The sequence below is a fragment of the Rattus norvegicus genome, chromosome 5, assembly GCF_036323735.1.
Source record: "Rattus norvegicus strain BN/NHsdMcwi chromosome 5, GRCr8, whole genome shotgun sequence".
Taxonomy (NCBI): Eukaryota; Metazoa; Chordata; class Mammalia; order Rodentia; family Muridae; genus Rattus; species Rattus norvegicus.
This window is the reverse complement of record NC_086023.1, coordinates 124747014-124766073: the sequence shown is the minus strand read 5'-3', so window position 1 is coordinate 124766073 and position 19060 is coordinate 124747014. Positions and strand designations below refer to the sequence as shown.

The window sequence follows — 19060 nt, the reverse complement described above, 5'->3', positions numbered from 1 at the left end:
ATAATGATCAATAGGCCATATGACAGTGTGACCTGGGCAAGTGGAACGAATGATAGCCTTTACAATGGGAAGGAGGTTGCTGCACTTTCTGCCCCCGGACAGAATGCTTTTCTTTTTTGATGTTTGGGCGTGATGCTCAAAGTCATGCTGTGTTCAGCACTGGTATATAGAGATCATGGGCTAAGATCAAATATCCAGCCAGCAGTCCAAGAAGGGCTGGAGGATCACTGAGCCTGATCCATTCTCTACTCCCCTCTGGGGATCAGTTTGTCCTGCAGAGTGGGAACAAGGGGTCACCTCTTCCTCACATGACACAGCTGTGAGTTTCATATACTGTACATTTCTCACTAGGTAGAGCTCCCACTCCTACCTCAAAGGGAACTTGCCAATATGTATGTCCCATTGTGCCATGCCTTCCCTCCAGACCTGTGCCTGAAGGATATGGTTTGCATCCCTAGCTACTATTTCTACCTTCCTCCTCACAGTTCCCACCTTGTTGTCTACTCAATAATAGTGAAATGTACCCAGAGCCCTGGGCACAAGCCAGGCGCGCTCGCTCTCTCTCTCTCTCTCTCTCTCTCTCTCTCTCTCTCTCTCTCTCTCTCACACACACACACACACACACACACACACACACACACACACACAACTCCATGCCTTTGCATATGCTGTTATCTCTGTCTGGTGCACCCTTCATCCTTTGTCATGGCCACTGCTCAGGAGCTCAGGTCACTTTCTCCCTCTCTCCCTTGATTGCTAGTTGTCCCTGTACCAACTCTTACAATTCTCTGTATTTGTTTCCACTTGGCCACACTCCCCAAGAACATGAGTTTGGGGCTTGTCTGGTTCTGTATCCTGTGGTGCAGTCAAGGAGGTGTGCACAGGAACCTGCTGCTTCCGGGAAGGATGTGTAAGCCCTCCTTTCCAGGTACAATTCGCTGGGTACTGCAGAGTCCTCTGTGCCCAGAAGTACATGCACGGGGAAGCCTCCACAGCACAATTAGTCTCTTCACCAAGTCGAAGGTCATGCCATTTCTGAAGGTGAGTACTGGAGTGTCTGGTGGGTGGTGAATACTCGGAATCCTGGTCCCAAGGAAGGTGCTTAACAGCGGCTGATTAGCCTGGTGTAGATGTCAGAAGAGGAGGCATGTGGAACACTGGTACTGCTCACACACAGAGAGCAGTTTGAGCATGAAGAACAGCTTTACCTCTCCCTTTCTACAGCAGTGCTCACGAGCACCCAGGGACCTGAGACTTCCACATCTCACAGTGGGAACTGCTCTAGCACAAGGAAGGTCCGCAGATGGCTCTCTCTGGCACATCTTTCTTTGGAACTCAAGTTTAAGCCCAGACTAAGATTATTTTCTCTAGCCTCTTCACTTCCTATGAATGTAAACTTTGATGAAATAAATCTTTCTTTCCTCTTTGGGAACAAACATTTGTGAGAGATGGGGAAGGGAAAAGAAACGAAGAGAGAAAGTGAGAGTTTGAGAGACCCATTCACTCACCCTAGATAGGTGTCAGTTATTAAGACCGTTCCCGTAAACTGGCTCGTTTTTCAGATATAATAACCCTTCTTTTGCATAGTGAAGCCAGATCAAAACTTTATTTCATTACGGAACTTGTGTCCTACTCTTCTCAGCACCACAGATACAGTAAAACTTCTCAGTCCTTTACCAGGCACTTTTGTTGAAGCCTGCTACTTGGGTCCATAAGAGTTCAGAAGGAATTGTTGATCTTATTTTGCCAGACGCATGCAACTTGCTTTAAGAGCCATTCCTCTGCCCACGGGCATGTGGCAGAGTTGGTCAGCATTACTTTCTGCCTTCTGCCATGTGATCATCAGGGAGTCATTTGTACCCACCACTTACCTTGCACCAGGGAGATGGAGACATCCAAGGGCAGCACAAAGAAGACATGACTTTGCCAGTGCCCTCCAAACCTGGGCCCCTGTCTTCATATTTTCTGTGTGGTTCAAGGTTGGATGAAAAGCCTGCTCACTCTTGCCGCTTTCAGTTCTGTTGCCACAGGGCAAACAGCTCAGCAAAGCAAACAGACACCAGTGCCTGGAACCTTGACTTTGCACAACAGGGATGTACTCACTTGTGACACCACAAACCTAGGACAGTGAGAAGTGTAACTCTAGGCAAGCAGCCTTACTGGAATACCTCTGGTAGCCACATACCATAGCCTCCCCCAAATGCTCAGGGTTAGGTACGATAGTGTAGGTAAAGGAGTGAGCGCAGGCACAATCTGGCTATGCCAACTCATGTTGTGTTCTCAGCAAAGGGGCTGCAAGGTCTGAAGTCAAATGGGACTGTGTTCAAGTCCCAGGTTTATAGGAACTCTGAGAAGGGCTCCAGAGCCCAGCTGCCGGAGGTGGAATTCTTTCTATATGATTTCCACCTGAGTTCAAATTCTTTCTCTATAATTCTCAGCTATGTAACCAGAAGACATATTTCTTCTCTATGAAACAGATAACAACAGTGCCTGTTTCCCAGGGCAGTGGAGGGGTCAGTGTGCGTGTGTGTGTGTGTGTGTGTGTGTGTGTGTGTGTGTGTGTTGGGGGGGTGATAGGAGATACATTAAAAATATACATGAAAATGTCACAATGAAAGCCATTATTATCATGATTAGTATATGTTAATAAAACATAAAACATAAGTAAATTTAACTGTTCAGAATACATTGAGTTGAACATTGCCATTCAGGTGCCATGTGCTCTCCGTGTAGAGCTCATAGTCTCTATTTCCTCTGGGCTAAATGCCTCACAGCTGGAAGATTTAGGTGAGGTACTAAATGCGCCAAAGTCATGCAAGGGGGTGTTGTAAAAATTGTAATATTAAGGAAACATCCAAATATGTATTGGGGCATTGACACAACCTCCATAGTGTCTTATTTATGGGGCAACCAGTCCTGACCTTCCTGGGAAGTAAAGTTTAGCAGACATTGGTTCAGGCAAATTCAACATTTGTCTCTAATATTTGCTGGAGACCGTTGAGAGCCACAGGTAACATGCCTGAGTGGCTAGCAGACTCTGCACTTACCACTTCCCTCACTTTCCAGGTTATAGAAACCCTGATTACTTCTCTAGGGCTGAGCGCAGCCAAGGCACGTATCACTTACCACCATCAGTCTACTATTGGTGCCTAGGCTAGGCATCCCCATTCACAGCTTCTGTTGCTCAGGATGGCTCCGAGGTAACCTGCCATCCCTCCCTGTCCAGTCAACTTAAAGACCAGACATAAGTACTCTAGAAATAGCATAATCTACCCAGCCACTTTCCTTAAAATGTCTCCAAATTCTTGGGAGATGGCTTGGTATGTAAGAACACATGTTCAGACAGGAAGACTAAGCTCAGATCATCAATACTCATATTTAAAAGAAACCCCCAAACAAAACCCTGCTGTCTGGTCACAAGCACTTGTAGGGAGGACAATCTCCAGGACCAGGAGACCCAGTTTTGAAGGAATAAGATTAAAAAATGAAAGGAGTACCCAATGTTCTCCTCTGACCTCTGCATACATATGGCTGCACACACACAACACTCAAAGGAGGGAAGGAAGGAAAGGAGGGAGGGAGGGAAGGAAAAGAAGCACCTGCCAGATAGTTTATGCCCAGACATGAGGTGGGCATTCACACATCTCAGTCCTATCTAGACTGTGGTACCACTTACAACCTGGAGACAGTGGCAAAGAGCATAGCGCTGTGGGAGGACAGTCGACCTGGGCAAAGCTAAGTGGGGTGACAGTGGACCTGTGCAAAGGTAAGGTATGGTGGGACTACTGGAGGCTTAGTGGAGCAAGAATCAAATCTACAATCAGATCACAAATTATATTCGTCAAACAATGTCAACCTGCCGTTCTTTAAAGGGCAAAGGCTGGAAAAGCTGGGAATGTGGTGAGGAATCTCAGAGGGAAGGATGGCATGTAACACATGAGGGTGGGGCAGAAAGAGCATTTGCTGTCCTTTGCCATCATGTATTTCTCCAAATCTGCCTTATCTGTAAAACAGAGAACATTCATCGACATCTGCTCTTTAGGTTGTCTCCATGTTTGAATGTTTAAAATATGAGACCCTTCACCTACTTCTCAATGCAAGCTGCAGTGTTCTGTCAGCCCACCATCTCTCCGTGTCTGCTGCAGTAGCTGGGCTGTAGAGAAGGGGTACAGGGACATCTTGGGAAGATAGTGGTCCCCTCACATTCCCTGTGCTCACAGTTCAGCAGCACATGTTCTACCGTAGACCAACCTATTCATATTACAGTCACCATTAACTCAAGCACAAACTGTCTCCCCAACATTCCCAAAGGATGCAGTTGACCTGAACTTTGACACAATTGATTACCGGAGTTAATCATTGGTAAACAGGCAGAAAATTGAGTTCTAAGAACTATCCCTGTTTCCATCCATGCGTGTATGAGTTTGCTTTATATTGCCATGATAGAAACCACGACCAAAGAATCCAGGGAGGATCAGGTTTAGTTGACTGAATCAACCTGATCCCAGTCCACCCTGAAGGGAAGTCAGAGAAGGAACTCAACACAGGAGCCTGGAGGCAGGGATACAAACAAAGGTCATAGAGGATATTGTTTCCTGGCTTATCTCCAAATGTTCAGCTCGTTCTTTCATACATTCCGGGCCCACCTGCCCAGTAGTGGCACCAAATGCAGTGGGCTGGGCCCTCCAACACCAATCATTAATCGAGAAAATACCCCACAGATTTGCCCACAGACCAATCAGACATTTTCTAAAACAACAACAACAACAACAAAACAAAAAACCCCAAACAAACAAACAAAACCAACCAACCAAATAAACAAAGAAATCCCAGCATGTGTAAGAGGACTAAGAGGAGGGATTAAGTCCTTATATAGTAAAGTCTCCTTTGGACCTCCTCACTGCCAATTACCCATGAAGGAACCTAAAAGTTAAAGTTACAGAAATGAATCATGGGTTCTCACCTCTATACTTGCCTAGAATAGGTGCCACAGCGTGGTAGATAGTACTCATTGTTTTATGCCAATGTCATTTGGATGAATAGGCATTCCCAGCTGAGCTATTCCTGCCTCACAGGTCCTGTGGGCCCTAAAAACACCTCCTGGAATCTTAACTTCATAGCACCCTCTGAGCTTCCTCATGCAGCTCTCGTAAGGTCATGTGGGAGGTAGCCGGCAGTTGCAGAGTTAATAGCTAACATCCCCACAGCTAGATCTTTAGCAATGTCACTGTCTTCCCAGTCATCATCCTGTTTGAAGTCAACAGTAAGTTAACAAACAGAGATTCCTCCCATGCCTGGAGGTTGTGGCCCCACAGTGCTTCCATAGTTGGATGGCAGCAAATCCACTGCTAGATATGAGGGGTTTGGGTTGCTTTTTCTGACCCCCAGACTCTGTCTTTTTATGTTCAGAGGCTCCCCTCTGCTCTTAGAGAGTGTCAACATTGCTTCAGGTCTGGCAAAAAGGTAAGACTTCACCAGTCCTCTGGTCCCACTGTCGTTGTAGGCCATCAAAAGGGCTGTACATCTTTTGCTGTTCAGGAGGGAGCTTTAAACTGGGTCATGTGTCCCTAAACCTTTAAACTCTTTATAAAAAGTCATTACCATCTGAATCCATTTGCCAACCTTTGCTGATGGATTTTTGCAGTGTCCAACCAGGTCCACTATCAACTCCAAGTTTTATGATTTTGCCACAAAAGCGCTGCATTCCTAGTACATACTCTGTATTTGTTACCTTTTAATCTACAACGCACGACTGCTACATGTGACTTAAAACAAGAAGCAGCTGTCTGCTCAGGGTTCTGTGGGTCACTTGCCACGTTTGGGTAAAGCCGGTAACTGTGTTGGTTCAATCAGCTTCTGGCTTTGAGTCTTTGTTTTCTGTTGCTGTAGTAAAGACCCTGATCTAAAGCAACTTGGCTTATTTGTCTATGTGACCAAACTACCTAACAGAAGTAGTAGGAGGGAGAGTTAGTTTGTTTCGTGGTTTCTAAATATTCTACGGTTCCATGTGCTTGGCCAGAATGTCATGTCGGCAGAAGCATGTGATGAAGATTCTTCACCTCTTGAAAGTCGAGAAATGATCATGCAGCATACAGGAAGAGGCCACAACAAGATAAAGTCCTCAAGGAAGACCCCTAAAGACCTACTTTCTCCAACAACCTCAAGCCCTACCTTTCAACACTTGCAACTAATGCCATCCTGTGATGAAAGAAACAAGCCAGTAATATGTTCAATTCATGAGTGCCTTCACCATCTAGCCATCTCTAGAGATGCCCCCTTCCATCTAGCCATCTCTAGAGATGACCCCTACCATATAACCATTTCTGGAGATGCCCCCTACCATATAAACATCTCTAGAGATACCCCCTACCATAAAACTACTTTTAGAGATGACCTTTACCATCTAACCATCACTAGAGAGGCCTCCCCTCACACACACACACACACACACACACACACACACACACACACACAAGGGTGTGTTTTATTAAACTCCCAGGCGGTCCTTAATCTAGTCAAGGTTAATCACTATAACTTATTTACTACTTTATATCCTGAACAAGTTCCTTAAGACCTCTGAGAAATACTTACCTGAGTGCAAATGGAGGCTTCTTGCAATACTGCAGCAGTAGCCATTTTATTGAGTACCTACTAGACAATGGGTACCAGGCCAAGTCCCTAGGTCTCAAGATGCACTGGCCCTTGTCCATGAAAGTTGACATCTTCCTGTGGAAGCTGCGTTGTGACAGAGGTCTGCTTGGCATAGTCTGTGCACAAGACAAGTGCACAAGCATGTATGTAGTTGGGGGTGGGGGTGTGTTCTCAGAAGGTAGCTGGTTTTAAGGGTTAAGGAGAAGTCAGAAAACCAGAGGGAGGGCAGATGCAGGGACAGAGGGTATCAGGGTAGACACAAAGGTCTCCCACATAGGGGATTCAGCATGATTATCAGTATGGAGGAATGAAAATGGGAAGGTTGTCTGGGATCGTTACCAGGGCCTCATGGGTAGTGCTGCTGACATGGACTTTATTCTAAGCGCAGGGGAAGCATCTGAACATCAGGGGCTGAGGGGAGGGGCAGCTTGCTTTGTGATAGAGAGTCTTTCTGCTGCAGTGCAGAGAATGGATTAGGGAAAAGCACTGGAGCAAGGAGCCCCGAGGCATTGCAGAGATAGGAGCAGAGCAGGAGCATTGAGTGAGTGAGAGAGGCCAATGCCATGCTGTCTGTGAGCGGCTTTGGATGCTGCACAGCTCGGCACAAAGGCAGAAGTGCTATGACAGAGATAGTGGCTCTGTTAAGGAAGGCATATTAACTCCCAGGGGCTGAGAGAGGCAGCTGGTCAGAGCAGCATTGTTCTGGGCAGTTGGAGTTTGCCTCACCGCCACCACACACACACACACACACACACACACACACACACACACACACACACACACACACACACACAAACAACCTATGGGCAGCAGCAGAGTCTCAGCCAGCGTCTGAAAACCCCTGATTTCTGTAAGATTGACTGGAGGATTTTCCTTGAGGTCCAGGGCACCTGCCTTTTAAGAGCCTTAGCAGATGGCTGGCTGTGCTAACTATGTCCCTGGAGGTGGTTGTGCATATTGCAACTCCTTATGCATGGCATGCATATTATCATCTCCGTGGCTTAAAATTGTTCCTGGAAGAAGTGTGGTGGGATAAGTGTGCAGCAAGCTCACTGGAGGACACTCTGGGGAAAACAAGATCCAAATGAGAAAGATGGAAAAAAAATAAAAGGAAAAGTAATCTTAGCCCTGGTATACAGGAGAGTCTCATCCCTTTGTGGCCCAGAGAACTGCTGTCGATGGAAGCCACATCCCCTTCCGGTCAATCTGTACTACATTTCCCAGCTCCCATTACTGTTCATTATGTGTGGCCTTGGGTCTGAAGTTTGTTCAGTAAACAGAGGGAGAAGTGATATATGCCACTTCACCTATTTTTATTTTTATTTCTTTATTTTTGTGATGAGTGCATGATTTATTTGGCTTCTGCTTCTACATCACAGTTCATCACCAAAGAAGGTTGGAACAGGAATCCAAGCAGGGCAGGAACCTGGAATCAGGAGCTAAGGCTTGGAGGAATGCTGCTTGCTGGCTTGCTCTCATGGTTCTTTCTCCAGGACCACCAACCCAGAGACAGCACCATCCACAATGGGATGCTCCCTCCCGCATTTTGGTGTAAGCAGTGTGCTGGATAATTTTATGTCAGCTTGACACTAGCTAAAGTCATGTGAGAGGAAGAAACTTCAATGAAGGAAATGTCCCCATAATAGCAGGCTGTAGATAAGCCTGTGGGGCATTTTCATCTATTTTTCTTTATTATCATTTAAATTTTATTATTTGAGAATTTCATAGTTGTATACAATACATGATGATCGTATTCACCTTCTCCAGCTCCCACTCTCAACATGCCCTTCTTCCCACCTCATCTATCCATCCATCCATCCATCCATCCATCCATCCATCCATCCATCCGTCCATCCATCTGTCCGTCTATCTATCTATCTATCTATCTATCTATCTATCTATCTATCTATCTATCTATCTATCATCTATCTATCATCTATCTATTGTCATCTATCACTGTGTCTGTGTCTACCTATATCTATATATCTCTAATGTGTCCAATTAGTACATGGATATGGGGTCACTCCCTGGATCATGGACAAACTACTAGTGGCCATAGCCCCAAATAAATTATAACTATTCCTACACCAACTGCTATCAACTACCAATTCCTCACCAGAAAAAGATGGGCCTCCCAAGCTCTTCAGCATACAGAAATCAATCTCAAGTCAACAGGGACACTTGAGAAGTATCTCTCATGTTAATAAGCTTCTGCGGTGTCAGAAGATACTGAGAAAATGCTGAGGAGAAAAGATTGCAACAGTTTTGCCTTGCACTGGATCCAGCAGCTGCAGCACGGACCTGCTAGGCAAGGTGTGCAATAGTCATGTCACTTAAAGAGATGTACACAGGACATGCATGATCCCACAGACTCTCTTCTTTCCTTCTTCCAATTGGTGTGGACAGCTGGCATGAACTTGGAAGCTGATGCAGAACAGGGTAGATTGGCAGCCTGGATCCCATTATGACTTCATGGAACAGAATTTTTCCCACCCTCTGCTGAGCAGATGATTGAGTTAGAAAGAGATCACCATTGTTCTGTGCTAGGGAGATGCCGGTGATTTTCTGCTATATTGACTAGCATTACCTAAACTAATAGTCCAATACCCACCTCATTCTCATTCCCCACCTCACAGCATGGCACACAGTTCCTGGAAAAGTCATGGTTGAGAAACAGCCATCTCTGTCCTGACAGCTCTGGAGGGGCCCAAAGGTGGTGTCTATTTACTGAGAGAGGTTCACTGACATCTAAGGGTTTTGTTTGTTCTGTGTTGATAGACAGAGGGATTGTGTGTCTTTTCTTTGTATATCTCTTCATGAGAATAGGCAGTTGGTTGATGTGCACAGGCTTCTTCTTGCGTGTGTTAGGTCCATAAAGTAGAAATGTGCTGTTCTCCCTGACAAACATGGATAGGCAATGCTAAGGCTTAAGCATGGCTTCGGGGTGTGCCCCAGCTCCCACGGTGTGTGTGGCAGAATCTCAGTCACTAGCACGTTAGTGGTGGTGGAGTAGTACCTTTATGAGGTAGGGATAATATACGATCATGGGAGAGCTGAACTGTTCTTGGAGGCAACCCTGGTGAGCTCTTGGAAGGCAAGTCTGGTGCCCCAAGTTTAAACTTTGGAAATCATGTAAAAGTACAAGGAGAGAACTGGCCCCGCAAAGTTGATTTTCTGGCCTCTGATACACACACACACACACACACACACACACATACACACACACATGCTAATAATAACAATAATAATAGCGATAACAATAATGAATAAAAATAAACTAAGTGCAGGCAGCTGAACTTAAAGACAATAGAAATATTCATTGTACTCATTTTCTATTTCAGATATTTCCAGGAATGCTCACATGTGTGAGGAGGAAAACCTGGATAGTAGTTGGCAATGTGCCACGGAACTAATTCCCTGGGGGACTTTAAACAACTGGATGGATTATGTATTTGCATTGATTTTGTGGATTAGCCGCAGCAAATGATGACACCTATCTACTTTGTTCATCTGCTCATTCACTCATTAGAGGACCAAGTTCAAACTCCTTAGCCCAGCAAATGAACAATTTTTCAATCTGTGTGCTTCAAATGCTCTCAACTTCACACAAATCTGGACTTTCCATCGATTCATTTATACATTCAAAAATAATCATTTTTCAATGCTCACTGTGTAGAGGCCCAAGCTCTACGCCAAGGTGGAAGGTACATCAGCAGCTCTCATGCCTGGCTCACTGAATTCAAAGAGCCTTCTTTTTTTTTTTTTTTTGGAGAGAAAATAAATTCAAATCATTGCATATATCTATAATGATGAATTAGTAGTTCTTAATCGAGTCCTGGTTTGGGGGCTAGGTTAGGGAAATATGGAAAGAATCTGTAGTTGTGAAGCCTTGAGCAAAGGAACAAAAAGGTTAAAAGGTCAAGCTTTTTGTTGCGGTCATGGGTATGCAGGGCTTCTGTAATCAGATGAAATGACCCCAAATCATAAAGACTTAAAAATCAACATTATCACTATAGCCACAATTCTATAGGTCAAGAATTTAGGCTGAGCGCAGTAGCAGGCTGCAGTAGTCCAAATGGGTTTCTACTCACAGGGCTCTTGACTTAGTTTGGCTGCTTGACAGTTAAGGGCTGGCTAGGACAGTTCAAATGGAGTCTGGGTTCTCCCAAGGGCTTTTCCTTGTCAAGGAGCCATCCCACTTATATATAAACCTTGAGCTTTTAGTCAAGCCCTTCCTGGCCAGCCCCAGGGTCTGCTCGTTTTCTGTACTCCTTTTAGGGTTCTTGCTGCTGATACACTCAGTATCTGTGGGTCCCACTATTTGGCTCTGTTTGGAAGGAGTTGTGCAATTAATTCTGCCCTATACGTCTGGCTGAGCCATAGTTTCTAGTTTGTGACTTTTCCTCCTCCTGTTCCTCTTCCTCCTCCTCTACCTCCTTCTTTTCTACTTCCTCCTCCTCCTCCTCCTCTTTTTCTTCCTTTTCCTCCTCCTCTTCCTCTAGATAGAGCATTGCTATGCAGATTAGGCTGGTCTCAAGTTCACTATGTGGTCCAGGCTGGCCTTGGACTTAAGATCCTTTTGAATCAGCCTCCAAAGAAGTGGGTGTACATCATGCCCAGTGGATACTGGTGCTTATGAGCAGCAAAATTAAAGAGTGGCACACTGGACATTTGAGGCACAGAAGGGCCTGAACTGTGCTGAGTTCTGTCACCCATCAGTGTGTGACTTTGGTGTTATACTTCTCAGATCCTCAGATCTTTCTCTGTGAAGGTAGGGGAGCTGTGTGGGGGCTATAAGGATTGGGGATAATGTATGTAAATTCATGGGTCTTGCTTGACTCTGGGCAGATTTCCCACTTGTGAAGCTGCCCTTTTGGCCTGTATGTACAAGTGTAGGAAGAAGGTCACCCAGATAGAGAACCATGGAGTTGTCAAGGTTTATGAAAGGCTATTCTTTCATAATAACTAGGGTGTCCTAGTGCCAGACATGAGTCTGGGATTTAGTCAAATCATAAACTATTGACTTAAAAATTTGCTTGGAATCCTCATCACATTCCTTCTTCCTCTGCTGTCCCCATGAATCCTTTTCCAGCCTTAGTCTCCAATCCCACAGGTGGCTGGAAAATAGCTAGCATTCTGTAAATGCTAAATAATTCTCATTGACAGTGATAATGACCATCATAGTATAAGGACACTAATAGCAGGTTTTAACAAGGCCCCATAGTGGCCACAAATAGGTGTCATCACGTGCTCCCCATGGTGCTTCTGGGAAGCTCATTTTCCCCCATGCAGCTCTGACCCAATTGCAGAAACAGACAAAGCAGATGCAGAACTTTGGGGGAATCCAGAGTGCCTGTTCTCAGGGTTCCCCATCCCTCTGAAGTTCTCGGAACATTATTAGTCTCTTTCGGCCAGGAAGTGAGGGAGTCAGCGGCCGAGCCTTGGCCACCATCTCCCTGCCAGGCTTCCTGTCAATACCTGTTGACATTTTCCTGAGTAATTGTTCCAGGCACCTCAGTATATTTCTTCATATCACGAGATAGATTAAGGGGCCTCTATTGATTTTGTGGTTTCATGTGTGAAAGATCTAATCTTAATCCTCCACTGTTCATTTTCCTTAACCTTTTAATAACATGATAGGGAGGCAACCTGTCACAATGGAAATTGTTTCTGAGGCATGTTGCCATATATACATGCCACAGTGGGCTTTAGTGTATGGGAGAAGCCATAGTTTTGGAATAATAATAATAATAACGGTAACATTTGTAGGGTGCACTGCCATTTACTGAGCACTCTCCCATATCAACTTATTCAGTCCTGACAGCAGTCCAGCTGGGTTAGAATTATTTTATTCATTTTGATTTATATATTCCCACAGTCCTTCCACAACATGAATTATTATCATTATCTGCCACATCACAGATGAGGGGTCTGCAGTGCCCAAGGTCACACAGCTCTCAGAGACAAGGTATGGAGTCAGGGTGATCTGTCCTCGGGTGCCACACAGGGTCCCTCTGTCACCTTGGACGTGAGCCACAGACTCTCCAAGGTACATTTCTTCACCCATGTAACAGGAAGGCTTCCTCTCTGGGATTTTTGTCAGGGTGAAGGATGATATGTGGGAGCCATTTCTATGATACTTAGCACCCAGATAGGATCAGTTCAAGTCAGGTATGGTATTAAAATAGCAATTATAGGGTTGGGGATTTAGCTCAGTGGTAGAGCGCTTGCCTAGCAAGCGCAAGGCCCTGGGTTCGGTCCCCAGCTCCGGAAAAAAAAAAAGGAAAAAAGGAAAATAGCAATTATATTAATTATTTGATAATAGCAAGATGAGAACTTTATGTCAAACCTCAGCTTTTCATTCTCTTTACTGGTAGCAAATTAGAATCCCTCCTTTCCCCCGCGACACTCAGCTAAGGGCTCTTTAGGCGAACGTAGCTGCCTCAGTTGACGCTGGTGATGAAGTTCCAGGGTTAGGTGAGGAAGAAATCTTTGGGACACTTCCCTTGTTGAGCAGGCTCCCAGTTGTGTCCTGAAGTACACAGAGCCCTGGAAGCATACTGTTCAATCTGTGCCTTGCATTACAAAAAGGTGTTGGGGCATGCAGGTGTTCTCATTTCATCATAGGGACATCAGAGACAGAAGATACAAAGATCATAGATTCAAGTCAGATAAACAGAGGGACCGGCTTGCCTTAATCCCATGCGTGAGACCCTGTAGCTCTGGGGCCTTAGGAAAGTCACTTCTTCCCACAAGCTATCATTTTAAAAGTCCACAGATTTACTTGTAATCTGTGTTCCCTTACTGAGATTTAACCCGCAATGGGTTCTAACTGAGCCATGAACATAAGGCAGAGCTGTCTTCCTATCGATGGGACAGACAAATGGCAGAATTTGTGGACGGCAGATGAATCTATTTAAACTCAGCACTATCAGTTCAAGACATGATGGAGGAAGGGGAGGGGGTGAGACACAGTCGAAACCGTGGTGGGGATGGTGTCAACATTCCTTCTGGGACTCAGTCTACAGCTTCAGCTCTCCCGATTAGAAGCCCATTGTCAGGTTTCTTCTGTCAGTTCTTGAATGGTGTGGATCAGCACCCGCTGGCCCTTCCCTCTAGGTGTCTCCCTCCTTGCCATAACCAGTGTATCATGTTCTGGTTTAAATTTCCATTGGTAAGTCCCACATTCCCTGACCTGTGATCGTTGGTGTACAGCCTTCTCTGTCTGGTTGGCCTTTCTGCTCTGAGTCCCATTTTCCTTTTGATGAACTCGAGTTCTCCTTTTCACACCCAAGCTCTCAAATGCCCCCTTCCTTTGAGACACACCCCCTCACCATCCTGTTTTGGCCCCATTGGACTCTTTGGGATGGTGTTGACATGTTCATTTATAGTGTGATTCTAAGCTCCTGTGTCCAGTGTTCCCTACCTCTGCTCTTCTCCATAATGAGACCTTGTCCTTATTCATCTGGATACAATCAGCCCCTTTATCAGTGTCCTTCGAGTAGGACACACTTTTGCTCAGAAGGAGGTTAACAGCTCCACTGGCACCAATTTCACATTCCCTAGTGCATTTATTCACAGGCTCAGACTATTTTATAACACTGCAAGATCATAACATTCACCCCCTGTCTCTTCATTGTACTCAGAAACTGAGGCTCTTTAGAGGAAGATAATTTTTCTGAGGTTTCCCAGGTCTGCAAAAGCAGAGGTGCAAGCCAACTTTAGGCTTTCTCATTCAGCCCAGGCTTTCTCTCAGCCTTACCTGTTCTCCAAGTGCCTCCATGTGGAACTCACCCCCTTCATGGTAGGCATGGTGCTCTGTGTCATGATAAGCCATGTTTCTTCACTAAAGCTTCATAGCAAAGTCATCCGCACTATTAGTCCTCCCACAAGGACCAATGTCCATCAGTGGACTGAGTCGCTTGAAAGAGAGGGTCATGGAGACACTGGTGCTCTCTCAGGAGCTCTGCTCTGTCTTCTCTTACCCTGGCACTGAACCCTTCTCTCTGTATTCTTGATGACAGATTCTGTCCACTTCCTGCCTTTACTTATGCATTCTAGCACTTTATTGGATTTTTCTTGGCACTTTTTGTACCCAGGCTCTTCCATGGCTCTGAGGCTCTTCTTAAGATCCCTGTCTTGATGAAGAGACCTAGTCTCACTGCCACTCACTGTCCTCATGCTCTGGAGAAGCCAACACACACACACACACACACACACACACACACACACACACACACACAGATGAACATGATCTGGCACACTTAAAGACCCATCCTTGGGCCACCTTTCTTTATACCTCTGGTATGTGTTTCCTTGTTGTCGGAGATCCTGGTAAAGAGATTTCTTTTCTTGAGATGATGGCTTCATGTGCAGCAGAATTACATCAACATTTGGAAGACCACCCCCTTGCTCTTCCCGAGGCACCCTCAGAACACGTGGATTTTTTTGACACTCTTTTTTTAAAGATGCCTATTTGGGGTTTGACAAAACGTTTTCTTGAGAAACCCAACTTTTCACACATAAACCCAGTGTTTTCACAGAGATGATGCGGCATGATTAGCAGAGAATCCCACCCATAAATACAGCTCATCAGATCAGCTCTTTCCATTCTGCTTAGGTAGAGACCTGGAATGAGCCAAGAGACACACTGGGCAGAGCAGATCCTCCCAGCTTCCTGAAAGCAAGGATTGTCCCTCACTTTGTCCTGGAAGCACGAGTAGTTAGAGTGAAGGCTTTGGAATCTGTGAGTCAGAGGTCAGCTACTGGCTGTCACATATATCCAGGCATGGTGTTTGTTTCCTTTGAGCTTCGATTTCTACCTTCATAAAACCAGGGTTACAATATACATACTTCCTGTGAGGAAAGCAAACCAAGAATGTAGATATGCACGTTCTCGAGTGCGCGCGCATGCGCGCACGCACACACACACACACACACACAAACACACACACAAACACACACACAAACACATACAAACACATACACATAAACACACACACATAAACACACACACAAACACACACACAAACACATACAAACACATACACATAAACACACACACACAAACACACACACAAACACACACACAAACACATACAAACACACACACATAAACACACACACACACAAACACACACACAAACACACACACAAACACATACAAACACATACACATAAACACACACACATAAACACACACACAAACACACACACAAACACATACAAACACATACACATAAACACACACACACATAAACACACACACACACAAACACACACACAAACACATACAAACACACACACATAAACACACACACACATAAACACACACACAAACATACACACACACACATTTAAAAGGGATAGGGAAAGAAGGACATTGTGCATGACAAAGATGACGTATGAGCTAACTAACGTACAGATACTTGAAGCAGGCATTTGGAGATGAGGAGATACCAGGACCCGGTAACCAAATAGCTTAGCTAGACAGAATAGTCAAGTGATCTGGTATCTCTTAGCAAGCAGTCAGGGGATTTACAAGGTGGGGGATGAGCAGTGTTTGAAGCAGGCCCTCAGCACAATAAGACAGGGAGAGTCTTCCAGGGACAAGATGACCCTGCTGTGGAAACCTTGTCGGAGCTCCAGGTAGACAAGCTTGACACTGTGGGAAGCACTAGTCTCACTGGACATTACACACTGGAATTAAAACTTGGTTATTGGGAATGGACATTCACATCCAGATCTGAAAGGAAGGCCCTGGTTCTTTGGAGACCCATTCTAAGTTTGGGAGGACCCAGCATCTCCAAATCTACCTGCTGGTTGGGTAGGGTTGCTAAAATTAACTGTGGTGGTTGCAACCTACTCAGTTCTAAGCAGAGTGCTGGCATAGGGCAAAGGGAGCAGAAACCTGAGAAATGTCCCCTGTTTCAGCTGGTTCCCCATTTGGACAAGAAGACATCCCACTGAGGGTCATGGGATGTCGAGGTGAACCCGAAACTGCTCAGGTAATATTTTAGTGCTGAAGCTTCAGGAGTTCTGCCACTTACAACTTTAGTTCTCGCCCCCCTCACCCCAGTCTGGTTTGAGTGCCTGAGAAGAAATACTAGATTCCCCATTCTCTGTTGTGCAGGTAACAGAGAGACGTGGAAAGACTTAGAAAAATCAGTGTAAATCAGCAGAACTGTTGGGAATCCTTTACCAGGTATTATTCAAGATGGATTTAAAGGACAGACAAGATGACAACTTAGATTAGGTTCTCAATGGTAGGGTGTGCTAGAGATGTTCACAAGTGGTCAAGGTGGAATGATCAGAACTCATCTGTAAAGACTGGGAGGAGGCTCAGACAGGGAGAGGCCCAGAAGATATCAGGGCCCATTTCTCCCCTCATCACTGAGCATGCCCATATCCACAAGAAGGAAGGCAGAACTACTCTGCATCTAGTGCTACCCCCCTCCCCACTTCACATGCCATGGCAAAGCCCAGGGAGTTTAGTATACTGACAAAGGGTGAGGCCAGTCACATGGACTTCCCCAAACAGAGCCTTGGAAAGTGAGGGTTTCCACCGCCTATTTCCTAGAGAAATTTCCAGCTACTTGTATGCTTGTCCACAGCTTGCTCAGAAGAGCGGTGGGATCAGTGACGGTTCCTGCCTTGGAAACAGCATCGTAAGTGGAACACGCGGCATCAGCAGCCAGGTGCACAGATGGAAGAAAGACACAGCTCTGCTCCACACCGTCTGTGGGCCTCAAACTTTCAGGCAGGGATTAGAACTTACCTTTACCGTAGCCTAGGCACTTCACACACACCAGTAATAAAACTGGGAGACACAGGCACTTGACTGTGGGGACAACTCCACAAGGTGATCCCCCAACACACCCCCAAATCTATAGCTCAGTGAAGAAAATCATATTGCACAAAGTACATGAAAGCATTTATTTAAAAAGCCCCTGAGACAGAACTAAGTATTTCTTGAAGTAAACATTCACAAATGTAGACGTGGAAGAATGCAGGAGGGGCTATGTGAATTAGTGGGTTTCCTGCGAAGGAACCAGGAGCAGATTTATGAATATTTAATACTCATGTATTTTATAGCTTAAAAAAATTTTAGCCTTTATGTTTACTAGGACAAAGGGTGCATACTAAACAGAGGTAACTGTATGTTATAACGGCATTTGAAAGTGGTGAGACCTTTCATTATTGCCAAACTTCTCACCATCTTCAAATTCGAACAGACTTTTTGGTTAACTCAAACATGTACTAGATCCAAAAATGCTTCAGGCTGTGCACTTCTGATATAGCGCTTCTGTGATACATCACAGGATCTCACTCCAGTCTTGGTGCTGCACACAGTGTGTCTACTCTCATCTGTGCTTGTTGTCGCACCACTCAGCTTCAACGATTGGCGCCACACACTGTGGTTATGAACTGCGTGGTCATTGGTTCAACCTTAAGACTGCTACTGATCTTTGAACACTCTAGTGACATCCCTTCGTGGTCAAGGATTATTATTTCTAAGATCATATGTTTCCTCATTTCTTTTTCCAAGTTTCCCTTCACTCCACCCACTTTGGATGCATTCCTGGTGTCCATGGCTACACATTCCGCTGTGCCACACTGCCTGCTTACAGCCCACTGAAGATCAGCGTTCTTTTGCCAACAATTTTCATAGGTGGATGCTATTTAAACATGCTAATTTTTTTGCACTCACTGCCTTAAACCGTAGAATAATGCCAATAAATGGTATAATAACCGATATCCTTGATCTCTAATTTTTATGTTTTTGAGGCAGGATCTCACTACATAGCTGAGGTTGGCTCAGAACTCATAGATCTACCTGTCTCTGAAAACCCAAGTGCTTGTATTAAAGTTATATTCCACCACACCCATCTTTGACCTCTAATTTCAATGGGGACCCTTACCATTGTCCACTGGAGAGGTTTTTCATGTTAGTTATTGGTTTGAGGTAAATATTATTTTATGTGTGTGCTGGCTAGTTTAGGTCAACTGAGGAATAGGGAATCTCAATTAAGAAAGTGCTTCTTAAGACGAAGCTGTAGGTGATGCTGTAAGAAATAATTAGTGACTGATGGGGAAGGACTTGGCATACCTAGGTAGAACAAGGCAGTAAGCTACATCCCTCCATGGTCTCTGCACCAATTCCTGCCTTAAGGTTCCTGCCCTGTTTGAGTTCCTGTCCTGACTTTCTTCAATGATAGACAATGATATGGAAATGTGAGCCAATTAAGTCTTTTCCATCCCAACTTGCTTTTGACTATGGTGTTTCATCAGAGCAATAGTAACCCTAACTACGACAGTGTACTAAGAGCATATTACTAAAATTCTACCTTCTAATACCTCCTCCTCCTCCTCCTCCTCCCCCTCCTCCTCCCCCTCCTCCTCCTCCTCC

At 45.1% G+C, this 19060-nt stretch overlaps 1 protein-coding gene and 1 long non-coding RNA gene across 3 annotated transcripts in view; one reads left to right on the top strand and one right to left on the bottom strand.

Annotated features, from left to right (window-relative positions):
• C8b (complement C8 beta chain) overlaps positions 1–2100 on the bottom strand; it is a 37549-nt gene extending 35449 nt beyond the window's left edge. The window contains exon 1 of one of the 2 annotated variants that reach the window (XM_039109958.2): positions 1872–2100. In XM_039109958.2, coding sequence (XP_038965886.1) covers positions 1872–1960 — 89 coding nt within the window. In that variant the 5' untranslated portion in view covers positions 1961–2100. The remainder of the gene's footprint in view (positions 1–1871) is intronic. The other variant, NM_001191759.1, reaches the window with a different exon arrangement.
• LOC120102937 (uncharacterized) lies at positions 525–19060 on the top strand. Its single transcript, XR_010066564.1, has 3 exons — positions 525–1041; positions 8031–8202; positions 9993–19060. It is a non-coding gene; the product is annotated as an uncharacterized LOC120102937 (long non-coding RNA).